Here is a 14,522-nt window from a genome sequence, read left to right on the forward strand (position 1 = left end):
AACAAAAAAGTTGCGTCACACAAAATGCTCTAACTCACTAGGCTATGGTCCGAGTGCTGTCAAATTTTGACAGTACTCGTTTCAAGGTTGGCACAAAGTAGAAATGATATGAATTTAATTTTACTAGCACGATCGAAGTGTCTCGTCACATTAAATGAATTGACGCACATTAAATGGATTAACGAAAATGCTGAAAGTTCTACAATTTAAAAACGCCTTCAAACTTAAAATAATATGTTCAATCAATATGGAAAAGCCATTATTACAGAAAAATAAAAATTGTCAGTTATTGTTCGATATCAAATCATATCAAACATGATTGAACAACAACCAAAACTGTTTTCAATTGTTTAACAAAATTATATGTTGTACAAACAGGTGTATATTTTGTACTTCAACATTTCTGTTATTTTAATGTTGTTTTTGAAGCAAGTAAAATACTTTCGTACACATAAAAATCACTAACGGCACTTGAACATTTGACACATATACGCACACACGATTTTTATTTATTTTCACCTTTTTTTTCGATCGATGACTCACACTTGGGACTGTTGATTGCAATCACTGCTACAGCTGGTTGAAGGGGACCAAATGCATTCGCAAAGGGAAAATATTGCGTCAACAATATTACGATTTGACCCGATGTCAACCAGCTATATCCGGTGATTCAAACTGATTCCGCTCAATCGATGACCGCAGCACTGAAATTGGTTCACTTTACTGGTCGGGATCATCCCGACCGAATCGACTTTGCAAACAACCTCCAACACACCCACATACACTTTTCCCAAAACACAACCCCAAACATCACGATTTCACATCACAGATGATCGGAGGAATCCCTTGGAGCATAATTCTCTTTATGTTCATCACCATAATCACGCAACCGGCAGCTGGGCGAACTCGACCTTCCCCCTGGCACAGGAAGCGCAGAGCCATAACAATAACCGTAACATTATCGTAGATAAGACGAACCGACCAACCCACCGAGGTTATCGTCCGTGCGCCAGAAGTTGACCATCGCCAGCATCACTACCGCAGCCGCAGGAGATCGGAATCGTTTTCGGAATGCGCTGGATACCGTCCGACCGTCCGTTCGGGTTTGCCCTTCGGGTTGATTTTGCGGGCAAAACTTGAGCTAACTAATTTCAAACGACCTGCAAGATTGAGATGGCCAACAAATGGGTGCCAGTGCCAGTGTGGGCGGCAACCGAAGTAGCAGTAAAGAAACAATAAAAACGAAATCCTTGTGCACTGCGGGTGGCTTCGATGCTACCCAGCCTTGCCAGCAGCGTCTTTGCAGCAGGTTGCAAGCCACCCTTACGATTTGCTTTGGTACATAATTTTATTAATGCTAACATTGTTTTACGACGCTTTCCGATCTCTCGCCCATCTCATCGAGGTCGTTTCCGATCAATGGCCATCAAAAGGTATCGAGATTGAAAAGATAGGAACAGCGGTAGGGGGTGGGGAAGTGGGGGGAACGCTTTTTGGGGAAAGTTGGGAAAAATAAAACCAGATCCGGTCTGGGTTGGTTGTGTTTACTACTAATTGAGCTTCACTAGAGCGTTGTACCGCTGATGGCAGACGCTTCAAGCGTGAGCAAACAAAATAACGGAGAAAGCAAATGTTGCAAACAAATTGTACAGTTGATGCCGCAGTCCGCAAAGAGGTTCGTTGTGTGCGGTCATTTTTTTTTTTTGGTACGTTGGTGTGTTGTATGTGTGCAAAAGTGATCGTTATTTCATTATCTTTCATAATCCTCTAAAGTGTGCGCCATCTGTGTTGTCATTTTCCTGGTGTTCCACGCTTTAGTACGTTCGCTTTTAGTTTTACTTGTTTGGTTGTTGTCATTTTCATCAATCGCTAATAACCGTTCATGCGAGAGGGGAGTGTGGAAAGTTTAATTTTAAATTTATCCTCCCCCCGGCACACTCTCGTGATCATTTCCTTCACTGTCATGCATCTAGCGCGTTATAAAGTGCGTCTGGCAGGCTGTTAGTAATTTCCGGAAAATTACTATAGGAAGGATAGAGCCAATCAACGTGCAATGTAATTAACCTGGCCAGATTCAATGTTGTTCGTGTGCAAAGTGTTTATTGGGTGAGGACTTTAGTGAGGTTACGATATTGATTTTTTTTGTGTGTGTGTGTGTGTGTGTATAATATTTGTCCGTTTTGTAGCATGGCCACTATTTTTGGCATCGAATTCAATTTTCCTTGCTCGATCGTTTGATTGTTTGATTGTTTCTTTTTTGTGAACATCAACGGTCAAACATTTCGGTCAAACAATGGACGATTGTTTAAGAACAAATGTATAAGTTAAAGATAAGTAACAGAGCACAGCCATCTAACAGTGTAGTATGACCGCAAAATACTGGAAAAATGCAAGCCTTATTATATTGGGTAATTTTATCCTTGTGTAACTTGCAACCTGAATTAACTTCGTGAACTGAAAACATCCGTCTAGACGGTGAAAAATATCTCTGACAAGACGAACTTTGTTGTGCAAAACTTGCCGTTTATATTTAAGACGAATTATTATTATCATTGCTCGAAGAGAATCTCAACTGACTTACTCTGAGGAAAATCTTTTGCACAATGCACATTGCTTGGGTACTCCATTAGGGTTTCCCCTCACATCAGCCTGAGGAACTGAGGAAAATCTTTATCAGAGAATTTTATCCATCCAATCTGTGGCTAATATAGAGAGGGCTAGAATGTAGAAAGAGCTGAGAAATATGCAGACAAGGATTAAGTTCCTTTTAATTACCCAAGAGCGTTCCTTAAAAAAGGTGGTCATTTGTTTTGTGAAATAAATGGAGAATGAAAGCGTAGTTTAAAATTTTTCACTTATTATTAAGTTTATCTTAAGCAACATTCGTGTGAGTATTATTTTTTATTAATTTTATTTGCCATTTGATATCAATAAAAAATCAAAGCTGCTTCACTAACCTCTTGAAGCTTAAGACAAAAGTTATAAAACATAATATGTTTGTGACACTGCTTGTCTAAGTACTGCTTTTGTCTTAGAGATCTTTAATTTCCATTCAAAAAGAACTAATTGCATCAAGAATCAACCGCATCTTCCTAGGGCTCATCGTACCACCGTCAGCTAATTGCATTTTAACCCGAACTTTAGCAAGTTAGCTAAGTTTTGCTGACTGTGCAGGGATGCTCCCTGCACCGTCCTGAGAGCCCTGGGACTGTACTCGTTTCCGTTATCGCTCGCTAAAATGATTCGTTTTCAATTTACTCCCACTAAGCAGCAGCTAAGTACATTTACCCGGCGCACACAATTTTATCCCACCCATAAACACCGTGCTTCCGGAGGTTTTGCGACAGCCACAAAAACCCAACCACACAAACCGGATGGATAGAGATGCTGGCAAACATTAGCTGAAATGCTTTGCGTCACAGAAACTCTTCCCTCTTCCTGGCTGCGAGTGATACGGGTTGAGAAGACACCATTTGTATGTGTGCAACTACGCCCGGCAATTCCCAAGCCGTATAATTATTGCAATTGCAGTGCCAATTGCAGTACGCTTTTTTCCCCTTTCGAGCAAGCGAATTCGATTCCAATTGGTCTTTCAAGCGGTTGCAAACAATCCTCATCAACACAAACACACACGCTTACAGTGCTCGTTTTCGTTTAAGATGTTTGCGTTTGCCGTTGGAAATCGGACGCTAAATGAGTACCAAAGCGAGGGGAAATAAAATAGCAAACACACCAGACGGAAGATTGAAGATAGTAATCGAAGCAGACAAAAAAAAGGAGTACGAACGAAATAACTGTTTCAATTACAACCCATCTTTTGCTCTCAAAGGTCGAAAGGTTCTTTCGGGATCGGTGGAAGGAGAGCTGGCAAGACAAAGTGCTTTCATTCCCATTTACTTCGAACCATTGCATCATCGGTGGTTCTGCTAGTGGCGTTTAGATGCACTTTTAAAGCGCTTTTTATTGGTTGTTCTGAGTGGATTTACTTTCTACTTCGTCAAGTGGGAGAAATCTTTTCCTCAAAAACATCCCTACAGGAGGGTTCGAATTGATTGGAACGGGATACTTAGTGGTCTAAAGTAAACTCAAAGTTAAAGTAGCTTTTTTTGTCGATATTTGAAAGCACATTCCGAATATTTGTTGCATAAACCTCATTAAAAGGTTATGAGAATGAGCAAGCTTTTGTTTTTGCAGAAGTTCGTGGAATGTATTAATCAATTGCAAGAAAACGTTAAAAATAATAAAAGGAAGTAACAGCTAAAAACAAAAAACAGAACGACATGAACCTTCGTTCCACCAGATTCCACCAAGTTGCGTACGATTTTGCACAATTTGCCATTTTTTGTGTAACTCATCTGCCACTAGGTTTTCCTAATTATGCTGTAGCCGACTCACCAATGTTGCCTTAATCGTGTCCCGTTTCCAAATGGACCTACAGAACGTTGGCTTCCATGTTCAGAATTTCTCTTCTACAGATTCTTACCTATTAATTCTCAACCCCTCAAACACGCACGACGAGGAGAGCATTCACTCACGTATACCTTAGGGAGCTACCATTCATTAGAAGCGCCCATTTTAACACGATTATCTCGTTTCTTTTCGTCTAACGAGCTCTGCAGAACAGAAGAGCCAGATCCGCTAGTGTAATTCTTCTTCTTTCTTGGCAGATCCATTTCCGTTGTGCTCCGCCAAGATCTCACACGTACGCGATGTACGTGGAGGCAGGAATTCGATTTGATTAATTCGTTCCGAGAAGGAAGACAAGCCAGACAGACTGATAGTGAGAGATAAAGCGTGACCATGTTTGATAAAATGGAATTATCACCAACGTATAACATGACACTCAGCATTTGACTAATGAGCGATGAAGTCAGCATGATTACGGTTTTCCCATTGAAAACGTTTCATTCCGATTTCCGCGCATTTGCTTTAGCTTCCGGTGTACAATTGTGGGCCAAATGAGCGAGAAATAATAGCTTCCAGGTATGCATGGCATGGTTTGCCAATGCGCGTTGGATATCCGGAAACTAACAGTCCGGACATTCAGTAACGGGATGTTCCGAAATCAGGTCAATCCATCGTCTACGCGACGTTCACCGTAAAGGCTTACATGTTGCTGACTCTTGCAACAGCAAAAGAACGCAATGGCAATGTTTTGGTACGACGGTTCGTCAAAACAACTTCCATCCAGCCAGCCCAACCCATAATCGGTGGAGTGCCGTGTCGACTGAAATGTGGTATAAATGTGGGTGCCCCACCAACAGTCACTTCAGTACAGTATCTGTCCCCGGAAAACAAACACATCATCATGAAGTTCCTCGTTGCAATTGCAGTCTGCGCCCTGGTCGGTGTCTGTGCGGCCGACAGCTACGGCAAACCTGCCTACCCGGCGGCACCCGTAGCCCACACGTACGCTGCCCACGCCCCGCACGTCAAGTGCGGCGCTAACCTGCTGGTCGGCTGCGCACCCAACGTTGCCCACGTGCCCTGCCATCCGGCCCACGGTGGACACCACGAGTATCATCACGCTGCACCGGCCCCGGCTTACCACCATGCAGCACCGGCCCCGGCATACCATGCCCCGGCACCCGCTTACCACGCACCCGCCAAGAAGGAGTACCACCACGCCCCGGCCCCAGCCTACCATCATGCTCCGGCCGCTCACGGTGGATACGAGGCGAAGAAGGAGTACGCCGCACCGGCCTACCATCATGAGGCACCGAAGAAGGAGTACGGACACCATGCCGCGCCCCCGATGCACCACGGAGGTTACGAGGCGAAGAAGGAGCAGGGCTACGGCAAACCGGCTGCCTACGGCGGCTACGGTAAGCGATCGAGCGACTTCGAGGCTGAGATGGAGGACTGAAGCGTGAACGGAACGGAGCGTAAAGGACGACAGAGTGTGAAGTGTTTTTGTTGCTGTTAGGATAAAAAGACACCAATAAACCAAGGCTTTATTAGACAAACAATCGAATCATGTGTGTATCTGCGTTTTGATCGTTGGTTTTCTTTGTTGCACAAGTTTTGGGGTGAAAGTTATGAAAGAAAAGGGAAAACGAATGTTGTATACTTATGGTGTTGAATTTAAGTTTATTTTACATTTGCAGTGTAATAGTTGGAGCTCAAGTTAGCAGCAGCAAAGGTTTCTAAAAGCATGCTCTTTGGTCTTTAACGTATTAGGTTGGTTGATAAGCCAACCGTAGATGATGCAATTTAAATGACAAAAAGGTCAAGTGCTGTATGCCTTGTCTTGCTAATTTTGTTTGTTCAATAATTTGTCTTTAATAATAAGAAGCCTCAATTCATCCAATTACAAAAACATACGGACATATGGCCGACGAATTGGTTACCAATCTAATTAAGAAGCAGTTGTGATTAATGAGCTTTAGTTCACACTAAAAATTGGCAGCCTGAACTCGACAGTAATATTTTCTTTGCCAGCAATGATAGATACAATATAATGAACAATATTCTAACGAACCAAACTGATTGTTGGCTGTTGTCGACAGTCTCTAGCCAAGCTTGCAAGAAGTTCCAACGACGTGTTTCATGAGGTGTGTTGGAAAAAAACCGATTTGTTTCAAGAATACTCAGTTCAGAGTCATCCAGATTTGTAGATTTGATTTTGTATTTGTTTTGGTGTGTCAAACTGAAGTGTGTTACGAGTGTGAAAGGATTTAGGACTGCACAAAAAAAATCCTTAAATCATCAATATTAATGCGTTTCATGAAACATTTCTAAACTATCGACTACTATCGAGTGCAAAGAGTCAAAACGCGCAAATTTAATGCGAATGTTGTATTTAGTGTTGTCTTCACTGTTTACTGTTAGTCTTCAAGAACATGCCTAAGATACGTGATATAAACATTACAATCAAACATAACTGACTGGTTCATTATAAACCAGTTCTGTTAATTTCAACAATGAATTGGTTACAAAAACTGCCATTTTATTAAGATATTCATTATCCAACTCTTGATTAAACGCTCAAATTTTCTTTTTTATTAAAAATGAATTTTAAATAAAATGAAATCTAGGAGACGACTACATTCAAATAACGTACAAATAAAAAAATAACAACATTAACTTTTCTCGGCTGAAACACTGCTTTATGACGAAAAGAAAAAGGGGTCTTTGGGGGCCATTTCCACTACTTTCCTGTACTGAGAGTTCCACTACTTTCCAGCGCTGCTTTACCGGACATAGCTTTTATTTTGCCCTTGAGTATAAATCGATTAGCCGGATTAGACGATCGATTATCGATTATGAATGTGTACAATGTGTGAAGGTTTTTCTTCGACAATGCAAGGTGAAGGATAAGGTGTCTCCTCACGATTAAGATCCTCGCAAATCTCAGGACTTTGTTTTCGAATGACAAAACATCACGCAACGAAGGCCTTTCACGGTTCCAACAAGAAAATGTCTTTCAAAAATACAAATTCATATACGAATAAAAACAATTTAAATGTTTTCAGAATAATTTTCCTACTATTTTTCAACCATTGCGTTTATTCGCAATAATATAGGAACAAAATATTATGCCAAATATGCCAAATCACGTAGATAAAAACACAAAATGAAACAAAAGAAGTACAAATGCATAATAATAACAACAAATACATCCCCTAGTACGGAAACGATAGAAAAAGAATTGATACAATTATCTTTATTACCGCTGAAGAACTGGTTTTCAGCGAATACAACACACAACTAAGAACAAAACAATAAACAGCACCCAAACGCTACTCATAACTGGCAATAAAATTCAATTCGTGCGCCTTTCACTGTGCACGTTTTGGCGGCGCGTGAACCCGATGAAAAACCATTCCGATTTAAGTTCCGTTCCTGGCTGTTTGGGATTTCCACAAACTGTAACCCAATAATGTACGAGTGTTGTGCTAAACGCATAATCTCTGGTTATTATCTTACCATTTCACTCGACTGTTCCACCGCCGCTGGTCTATGGGTTAGGAAAAATCTCACCCTCTCGGCTTGAGGTACAACAAAAAATTGGAAAAGAACAACATTTGCCCGCTACTGGAGTTGGATGTTAATGCTCTGTACATGGAACCACTTTTTTCGGTCGGTGTTTTTCATCGAACAGCTTAAAGTGAAAGTAATTTCACCAAACAGCCTTCGGTGCGCGTATGTGTGAGTGTGTAAATGTGGCAGAGTTTTATTCGAATTAATGTTCCACGTGTACCGCGTGTACTTTTTTGGCAGGGGAATGGAAGTACAATCTCAAAGAACGAACAAAAAAAAAAGCTGTTTAAAATCCACTCTGAGTCCACCCGTCGTTGGCTCGTATTTTAAAGAGTATATGTTGCCTTACTCGACAATTTCCCTTTCGGGCTGGTTCAGGTTTAGTGTGGGGCTCGAGGAAAGAGAAAGAAAGAACAAGCTAAGCACCACGATAAGTAGAACATACAAAAAAGGGAGGAAAAAGTCGAGTACACGGTGTAGTGTGTGTACTTTTTCGCGAACAATTTCCCGAAGGCTTTTCATTTTAAAGTCATCGCGAAATGTTGCTCCGCTCTGCACCGTCTGTATCGGGCCACCTTTAGGGTGTACTTTACCTAATTTATGCTTATTACTTCATGAAAGTACTTTTGTGTCGGTAATGATTTCTGCGTGCTGGTTTCAAAACTGGTTTGAAATGGATAACGCGACAAGCATGTGTTTTTGAAGAAAAAAAATCGACATGTGGTGAGGACAGGTTTTTGCTAAATTAAAAAATAATTAAAGGTTTTACCCAGGCCCCATCCTAGCAGCATGGACAGAATTTCAAGCCACTTTTTGTTAATTGCTGCCTTTAATTTAAATAAAATCAGAAATGTATGTTTGCAACGACTGACGAGGGGAGACTCTTGATGGCCTCCAGAGCGATCTGCATTTAATTTAGCGAGCTCTTCATCCTGTCATTTGCCAAATGGACACCGTTTGTCGTAGAGAGCTTTGCGTTACAGTTTGCAGAGCATAGAATGGCATTTGAATGGTCGCCCGGATCACCGTTTTCTGACCTCCCGAAAAGGACATCAATCGTTTGCAGCAGCAGCAGCAGCAGCAGTAGCAATGCAAACACACTCACATATATGGACCACTCAGGAAGACAAACAATGCTTCACGACTGACGCATTTCATTACATTATGCACAACGAAGCTGGGCCAGCAACGGTGCTACGTAACCCAGATGGCGGGGTCGCCACTCGGCTCGGCACAGTGCTTTTGTTTGCAGTGACCAACGAACCGACTGCCCAACAGCTGATTTGGCATTCCGTTTCAACCGACCAGCGGAGTGCGGACGTGTATGTGTGTGCGGTTAAAAGGGTTGAATTGTCAGCCGTACCGACTGACGGGTGGAAAATAAAAGACAACCAACCCCCCCCCCCCCCCTCCCCCCCTGCCAGGGGAAAACAACGCACGGTACGGGACGGTTGATGGGTTTAAATGTTTGATGCCGATGTCAGCAGCAGCAACAGCAAACAGCAACAGACTGTGGTTAGTTTGTGCTAGCAATGCGTTTCTGTACGCTTTAGGTTTTTTTTGTTTGGGTTTTGTTTAGGTTTGTTTGTGCCCTATCCTCCTTCGCACTCCACTCGGCAACACGAAAGTTGGCCAATGACCGATGGATTGCATCGCGTTGCAAAACTGTCGCAGCGAAATATTGTATTTGCTTCCGTTTCGGTTTCAACTTTGATCGACCACAGCAACAAGCTTGGAGCGCTGGGAAAAAAAACAACGCATCTGTTTGTTTTTTGGCCCACGAATAATTGAGAGCAGTCATCAACCACTTAAGAAAGAATTTTGTTAAATGAGTATTCTGTAATTGATTGGAATTATTTTGATCTGTTGATTTATTGTTGAATTATTTTGTAATTACCTGAGCAAAGTCAACAGAGAAATTGTAATGAACTCTCTTTGTTGGTTATGTATCCTGAAAATAGGAAGATAAAAAACGAGTTAATTTGTATAATCGGTTTGAGTTTGAATTATGTCATTGAGGTTGAAATTTAGACTATTGGTTCGTCGCTTGTTTAATGAGGCTTTCGATGGCCGATGGCCATCGCTTGCTGATGAACAGTACAATGAAAAAAATAAGCTCTTCTGGAAGTAGAAACAAATCCAGGGATTTGAAACCAAGTCAAAGGAAATGCTGTTGTCAAGTTCATAAAAATGGGAAAGTGCAAAGTGTTTTGCATCATTTTAGTAAGATCTATTAAGAAATGATCGTTGTATGAATTCCACCTCACGAATTTAATTCGAGATTCAAAAGCACTGACTTTTAGCTCTCTAAATTCTTATTCAACAGTTGGTTCGTTCCAAAACTGCTTAACGGCGTTGAATTCATATCCGTGATTATAACATATTCATCTGGGACCTGCGCCAACGAACAACAATGAATGCGCTAAGGAAAATTAGTGTTACACATCATAGCGTTTAATAGAAAACTACTCTGCCGGTTGTGGAATTACATCGCAATCGCAAAAGCAGCAGAAGAAGCCACTGTATGATAGCGCTAATGTGCTGAAGGTGCTGGAGAAGGGCTCCATCCAAAACCCTCACATACAGGCGATTGTCTCCACCATGAAATACAGTAAAATCGTTCTTTGTTGGATACCAGCAAACATTGGTATAACTGGCAACGAAGAAGCAAACCTTCTTGCAAAAGAGGGAAGACGTGACGGTGCGCAAGCCATCGATGTGTCATCTCTAGAGCCGATGCATCTGGTTTAAAAAGATGGCACAACACAGTGGGCAAAACAGTTGGAGCATATCACCCATTTGAGCCATCTCAAGAAAATCAAACTGACAGTGGCACCCTTGACTGATCCTCCAAACCACATCGAGCAAAGGGTTTTGTCTAGGCTAAAGAATCATCGCTAATATGTCAATACTGTCGGCTAGAGGTACAGTGCAGCACCTTCTAAAGGTATTCACCTTGGATAATCCTGAGAAAAGGGAGAAATAAGGACTAGGTAAGCACGTTTAGGTTGTGCTCTTCAACATCATCGAGGTGAAAAACGAACTATTAAATATTATGAAAGACGTCAGCTTGTACTGCGTAAGAAATTGCATAAGAAATTAAAGGATTGAATTCGTTTTAGATTTCGATTTTGTTTGGCATAAGCGAATCGAGAGGACTGAACCAACCAAGCAACTATTCTCCAACTTCAAGGGTGAACATCTCTTAAGCAACTCCATCCCATCTTTCTTTCGCGATGCCCTCAACAATCACATTAGTATCAGCTTGTTTAGTTTTACATTAGAATTGTTTAATATATCATAATACTCCATCAATTTAAATAACAGCACGGTTTAATCCACTGGTATTCTACGCGTGTCTCTAGTACTTGGCGGGTGCCGGTGCATGATGGTACACTGGAGCCGGGGCATGATGGTATGCTGGTGCCGGGGCCGGTGCGTGGTGGTAAGCCGGTGCAGCATGATGAGCGGCCGGTGCAGCGTGATGATACTCGTGGTGTCCACCGTGAGCCGGTACGCAGGGCACCTGGGCAACGTTGGGGTGACAGCTCAGCAGCAGATTCGATCCACACGGCACATGATGTCCTCCGTGGCCACCTCCGTAGTGTGCGGCCGGTTTGCCATAACCCTTCGCGTGGTAGTCAGCTTGGGACGAACCGATTGCCAGCAACAGCACGGTAGCGACGGCGATGATGCACTTCATGATTAGTAGCGGTGACGGTTGACTGTGAATGAACAGCTGGTGTGCTCTTGTTGGCGTTATTAGCAGTGGACTAATACTTTGAACGGCTGGTAAATGACAATTTATATCGAGGCCTACCGTCCAAAAGCAATTCGTTATCAGCATTTTGTGACGATTGTTTGGAGTTTTTTTTTTGCGATCGTGATCGATGAGGTGGAAGATATTAGACCGAAAAAAATGGCATCACGCACACTTGCTAAACGCATCAATGAATAAGGCTCGAAAATGTGCGTAAGGTTGTTTCGGTGGAAATGATTATGCAGACATCATTATTTGTTGTTTGTTTCTTATTCTTTCATATTGCATAAACAAAATCGAAACGTTTGTGTGATTTTTGTGCCCATTAACTCGATACAATCACATTTACTCAGATTGGACTTTGAATTCATTTTTTTTTGTTTGAAAAGAAACAAAACGAAACGGCTATAAGCAATATTTGTCCAAAATCTTTGAATCAACTTGTTATACAATTAAATAATGTGATTTATTAACGAAAATGCTTCAAAAAGATTTTATTGAGATGAACGCGATCAATAAATCATCATTCGCCATTATTCAGTGATCAGTGCTTTTGATTGAACATTTTATTTGAATTAAATGGCAAAAATGGTCTTTTATTTGAACCATACCGAAAAAGACGTACATTTTGCTGCGATAGTGCCATGAAAAACGCATTTAGTTCGACCAATTATTTCATGACAAATCGAATTCTCCGTATCACATGGAGCTGGGCCAATCATTTGCTTGGGGATCTTGTTGAACATCAAGCATTCAGCTGTTTGATTGTCAATACACCGCTTAACTGCACGGAAGTTCAGATTTTGATTGAACCGTCATGTAAAGATTTAGGGAAGAGTTTAAAAATATTTTTTTTCAGATCTAATAAAACTAATGTAAAAAACTTCTTCTGCAGATAGCGCAGTATTGATTGGCCTTTTTTCAAGAAAAACTTATTCAAATAATGTGATTTGTAGTCCGAACGTGTAATTGGTTCGTGTTAATGAATTCGTCAAACTATTCCACACATTTCGAATTCCGTAAATAATGCACAAAAAATGCGCTATATAAAGAACATGAGCATTGAAATAGTGGAAGCATCAACTGAATTATGATTTACTCAATTAGTCTACCATTTTGATTTTTAATTTTCTTCATAGATTGAACCACGTAATGAGTGTTTAAGGATGTTAATGGTATTTTTGATGAGAAAAATGAAATTTTATGAGTTTTATGAATAATAGTTAAATGATCAACCCTCACTCATCGCTAGGGTTAAATATTATGATTTAATAATATAATCTTATTATAAAATTTAACCATTATTTTTAAACATACATTTTTATTCATACAGTAAAATTAAACCGTTTGTCATTATGTGCACCAAATCGTTTTAAATTGTGCTTCATTGAAAAATATTCCACCAAGAATTGAACCATTTGTTTCCGTCCAAGTGTGTCATTTGGTTCAATTTATTCGCAAAACAAAAAATCATCCACCTTGCAAAATCATTGGACAATTTATCGATACGGAAAAAACAAGCGATAGCCAATTTTGTCGCCTGTTTTTTATGCACCCTTTCAGTGCACCCTGGTGACGAAGCGTGAAAAATAAGGAAGCCCACCTTAACGGCCGAAAACAGAAACAAGCAAAAAACACAACCCAAATTGCATAGCACCCGCCTGTCGAGTTCCCGCTTACGGAGCTGCTTTTCCAGCTGGGAGAGAGAAAAACAAAGTTGAAGTTGCCCGCAGCACCAACGCAACGCCGGGAGTTGAAAGTTTGCTGACGGTGGAAAACCGACGGTGGTGTTTTTTGTTTTTTTTTTTTTTTGGGGATTTGTGTAAATTTCGGCGCTTTCGGGCGATTATAAATACTGACCGCTGGCCGGTGGTACAGTATCAGTCAACGTTTTGTTCTCACTATCGAACAGTGTTCTTTAGCCAGTGTCACTTCAAGACCTCATCACCACCACCAACAAAAACCAGCACCATGAACTCCATCGTTGCAGCAGTCATCCTTTCCGTCGTCGTCGTTGGTGCCATGGCCGACTACCCGGCCCCGGCCAAGTACGAAGCACCGGCCAAGGGAGGATACCACGTACCCGCCCACGGCTACGGCCATGCCCCCGCATCCCACCACGGTGGATACGCTCACCATTCGGCCCCGGTTGTCCACGCTTACGCCGCCAAGGCTCCGCATGTCAAGTGCGGCGCTAACCTGCTGGTCGGCTGCGCACCCAACGTAGCCCATGTGCCATGCGTCCCAGCTCACCACGGTGGATACGCCGCGCCCGCCCACCATGCCGCCCCGGCCCACTACGCTGCCCCGGCCGCCCACCACGCATACGCCCCAGCCCATGGATACCGTTCCTTCTCCGAGGCTGACCAGGCATCCGCCTTCGATCTGGAGGACTAAGCAGTAGGTACCGCGAACACCGGAACCGAAATGGAGCAACGGATGGATGAACGAATAACGGCTATATTGGAACATGGAAACGGATCCGGCTCGAAGGACGAACGCAACCGGCCGCTGAGAAGAGGTGTTGCTGCAACAAGTCAGCTGGCCACAGAACTGACCTCCGAAAACGGTCGCCATCGTGGGCGGCCACTAGCCACTAGTATCTTGTGTTTGATTTGCAATTTGATTTGAGGAAAATAGAATTCATTACAATTAACTAAACCAAGTTATGCGATGTTGAACATTGGGAGAGTTTGGGACGGGACAGCAATAGAAAAAAAGTATCCGAAAAATTGAAAGAAAATTGAATGGTTTCAAATGAAAATGGTTGAAAGGCTAC

General features: G+C 42.0%; 3 protein-coding genes across 3 annotated transcripts in view; 2 read left to right on the forward strand and 1 right to left on the reverse strand.

The window, feature by feature from the left end:
- LOC126565466 (uncharacterized) overlaps nucleotides 1–5,879 on the forward strand; it is a 117,563-nt gene extending 111,684 nt beyond the window's left edge. The window contains exon 2 of the mRNA XM_050222648.1: nucleotides 5,279–5,879. Coding sequence (XP_050078605.1) covers nucleotides 5,309–5,866 — 558 coding nt within the window. The 5' untranslated portion in view covers nucleotides 5,279–5,308 and the 3' untranslated portion in view covers nucleotides 5,867–5,879. The remainder of the gene's footprint in view (nucleotides 1–5,278) is intronic.
- Nucleotides 5,880–11,344: 5,465 nt separating this feature from the next.
- On the reverse strand, nucleotides 11,345–11,709 carry LOC126560559 (vitelline membrane protein 15a-1-like). The gene has a single exon (XM_050216517.1). The coding sequence runs from the start codon at nucleotides 11,684–11,686 to the stop codon at nucleotides 11,345–11,347; it is 342 nt and encodes a 113-aa protein (XP_050072474.1). The 5' UTR covers nucleotides 11,687–11,709.
- A 1,895-nt stretch (nucleotides 11,710–13,604) lies between these two features.
- Nucleotides 13,605–14,141, forward strand: LOC126565583 (vitelline membrane protein 15a-2-like). Its single transcript, XM_050222775.1, has one exon. The coding sequence runs from the start codon at nucleotides 13,715–13,717 to the stop codon at nucleotides 14,138–14,140; it is 426 nt and encodes a 141-aa protein (XP_050078732.1). The 5' UTR covers nucleotides 13,605–13,714; the 3' UTR covers nucleotide 14,141.
- Nucleotides 14,142–14,522: the final 381 nt, after the last annotated feature.

Source organism: Anopheles maculipalpis, chromosome 3RL (genome assembly GCF_943734695.1).
Source record: "Anopheles maculipalpis chromosome 3RL, idAnoMacuDA_375_x, whole genome shotgun sequence".
Lineage (NCBI taxonomy): Eukaryota > Metazoa > Arthropoda > Insecta > Diptera > Culicidae > Anopheles > Anopheles maculipalpis.

Bases quoted from the DNA above. Each gene is read 5' to 3' on its own strand.
- LOC126560559 (XM_050216517.1), bottom strand. From the start codon at position 11,686: ATGAAGTGCATCATCGCCGTCGCTACCGTGCTGTTGCTGGCAATCGGT.
- LOC126565583 (XM_050222775.1), top strand. From the start codon at position 13,715: ATGAACTCCATCGTTGCAGCAGTCATCCTTTCCGTCGTCGTCGTTGGT.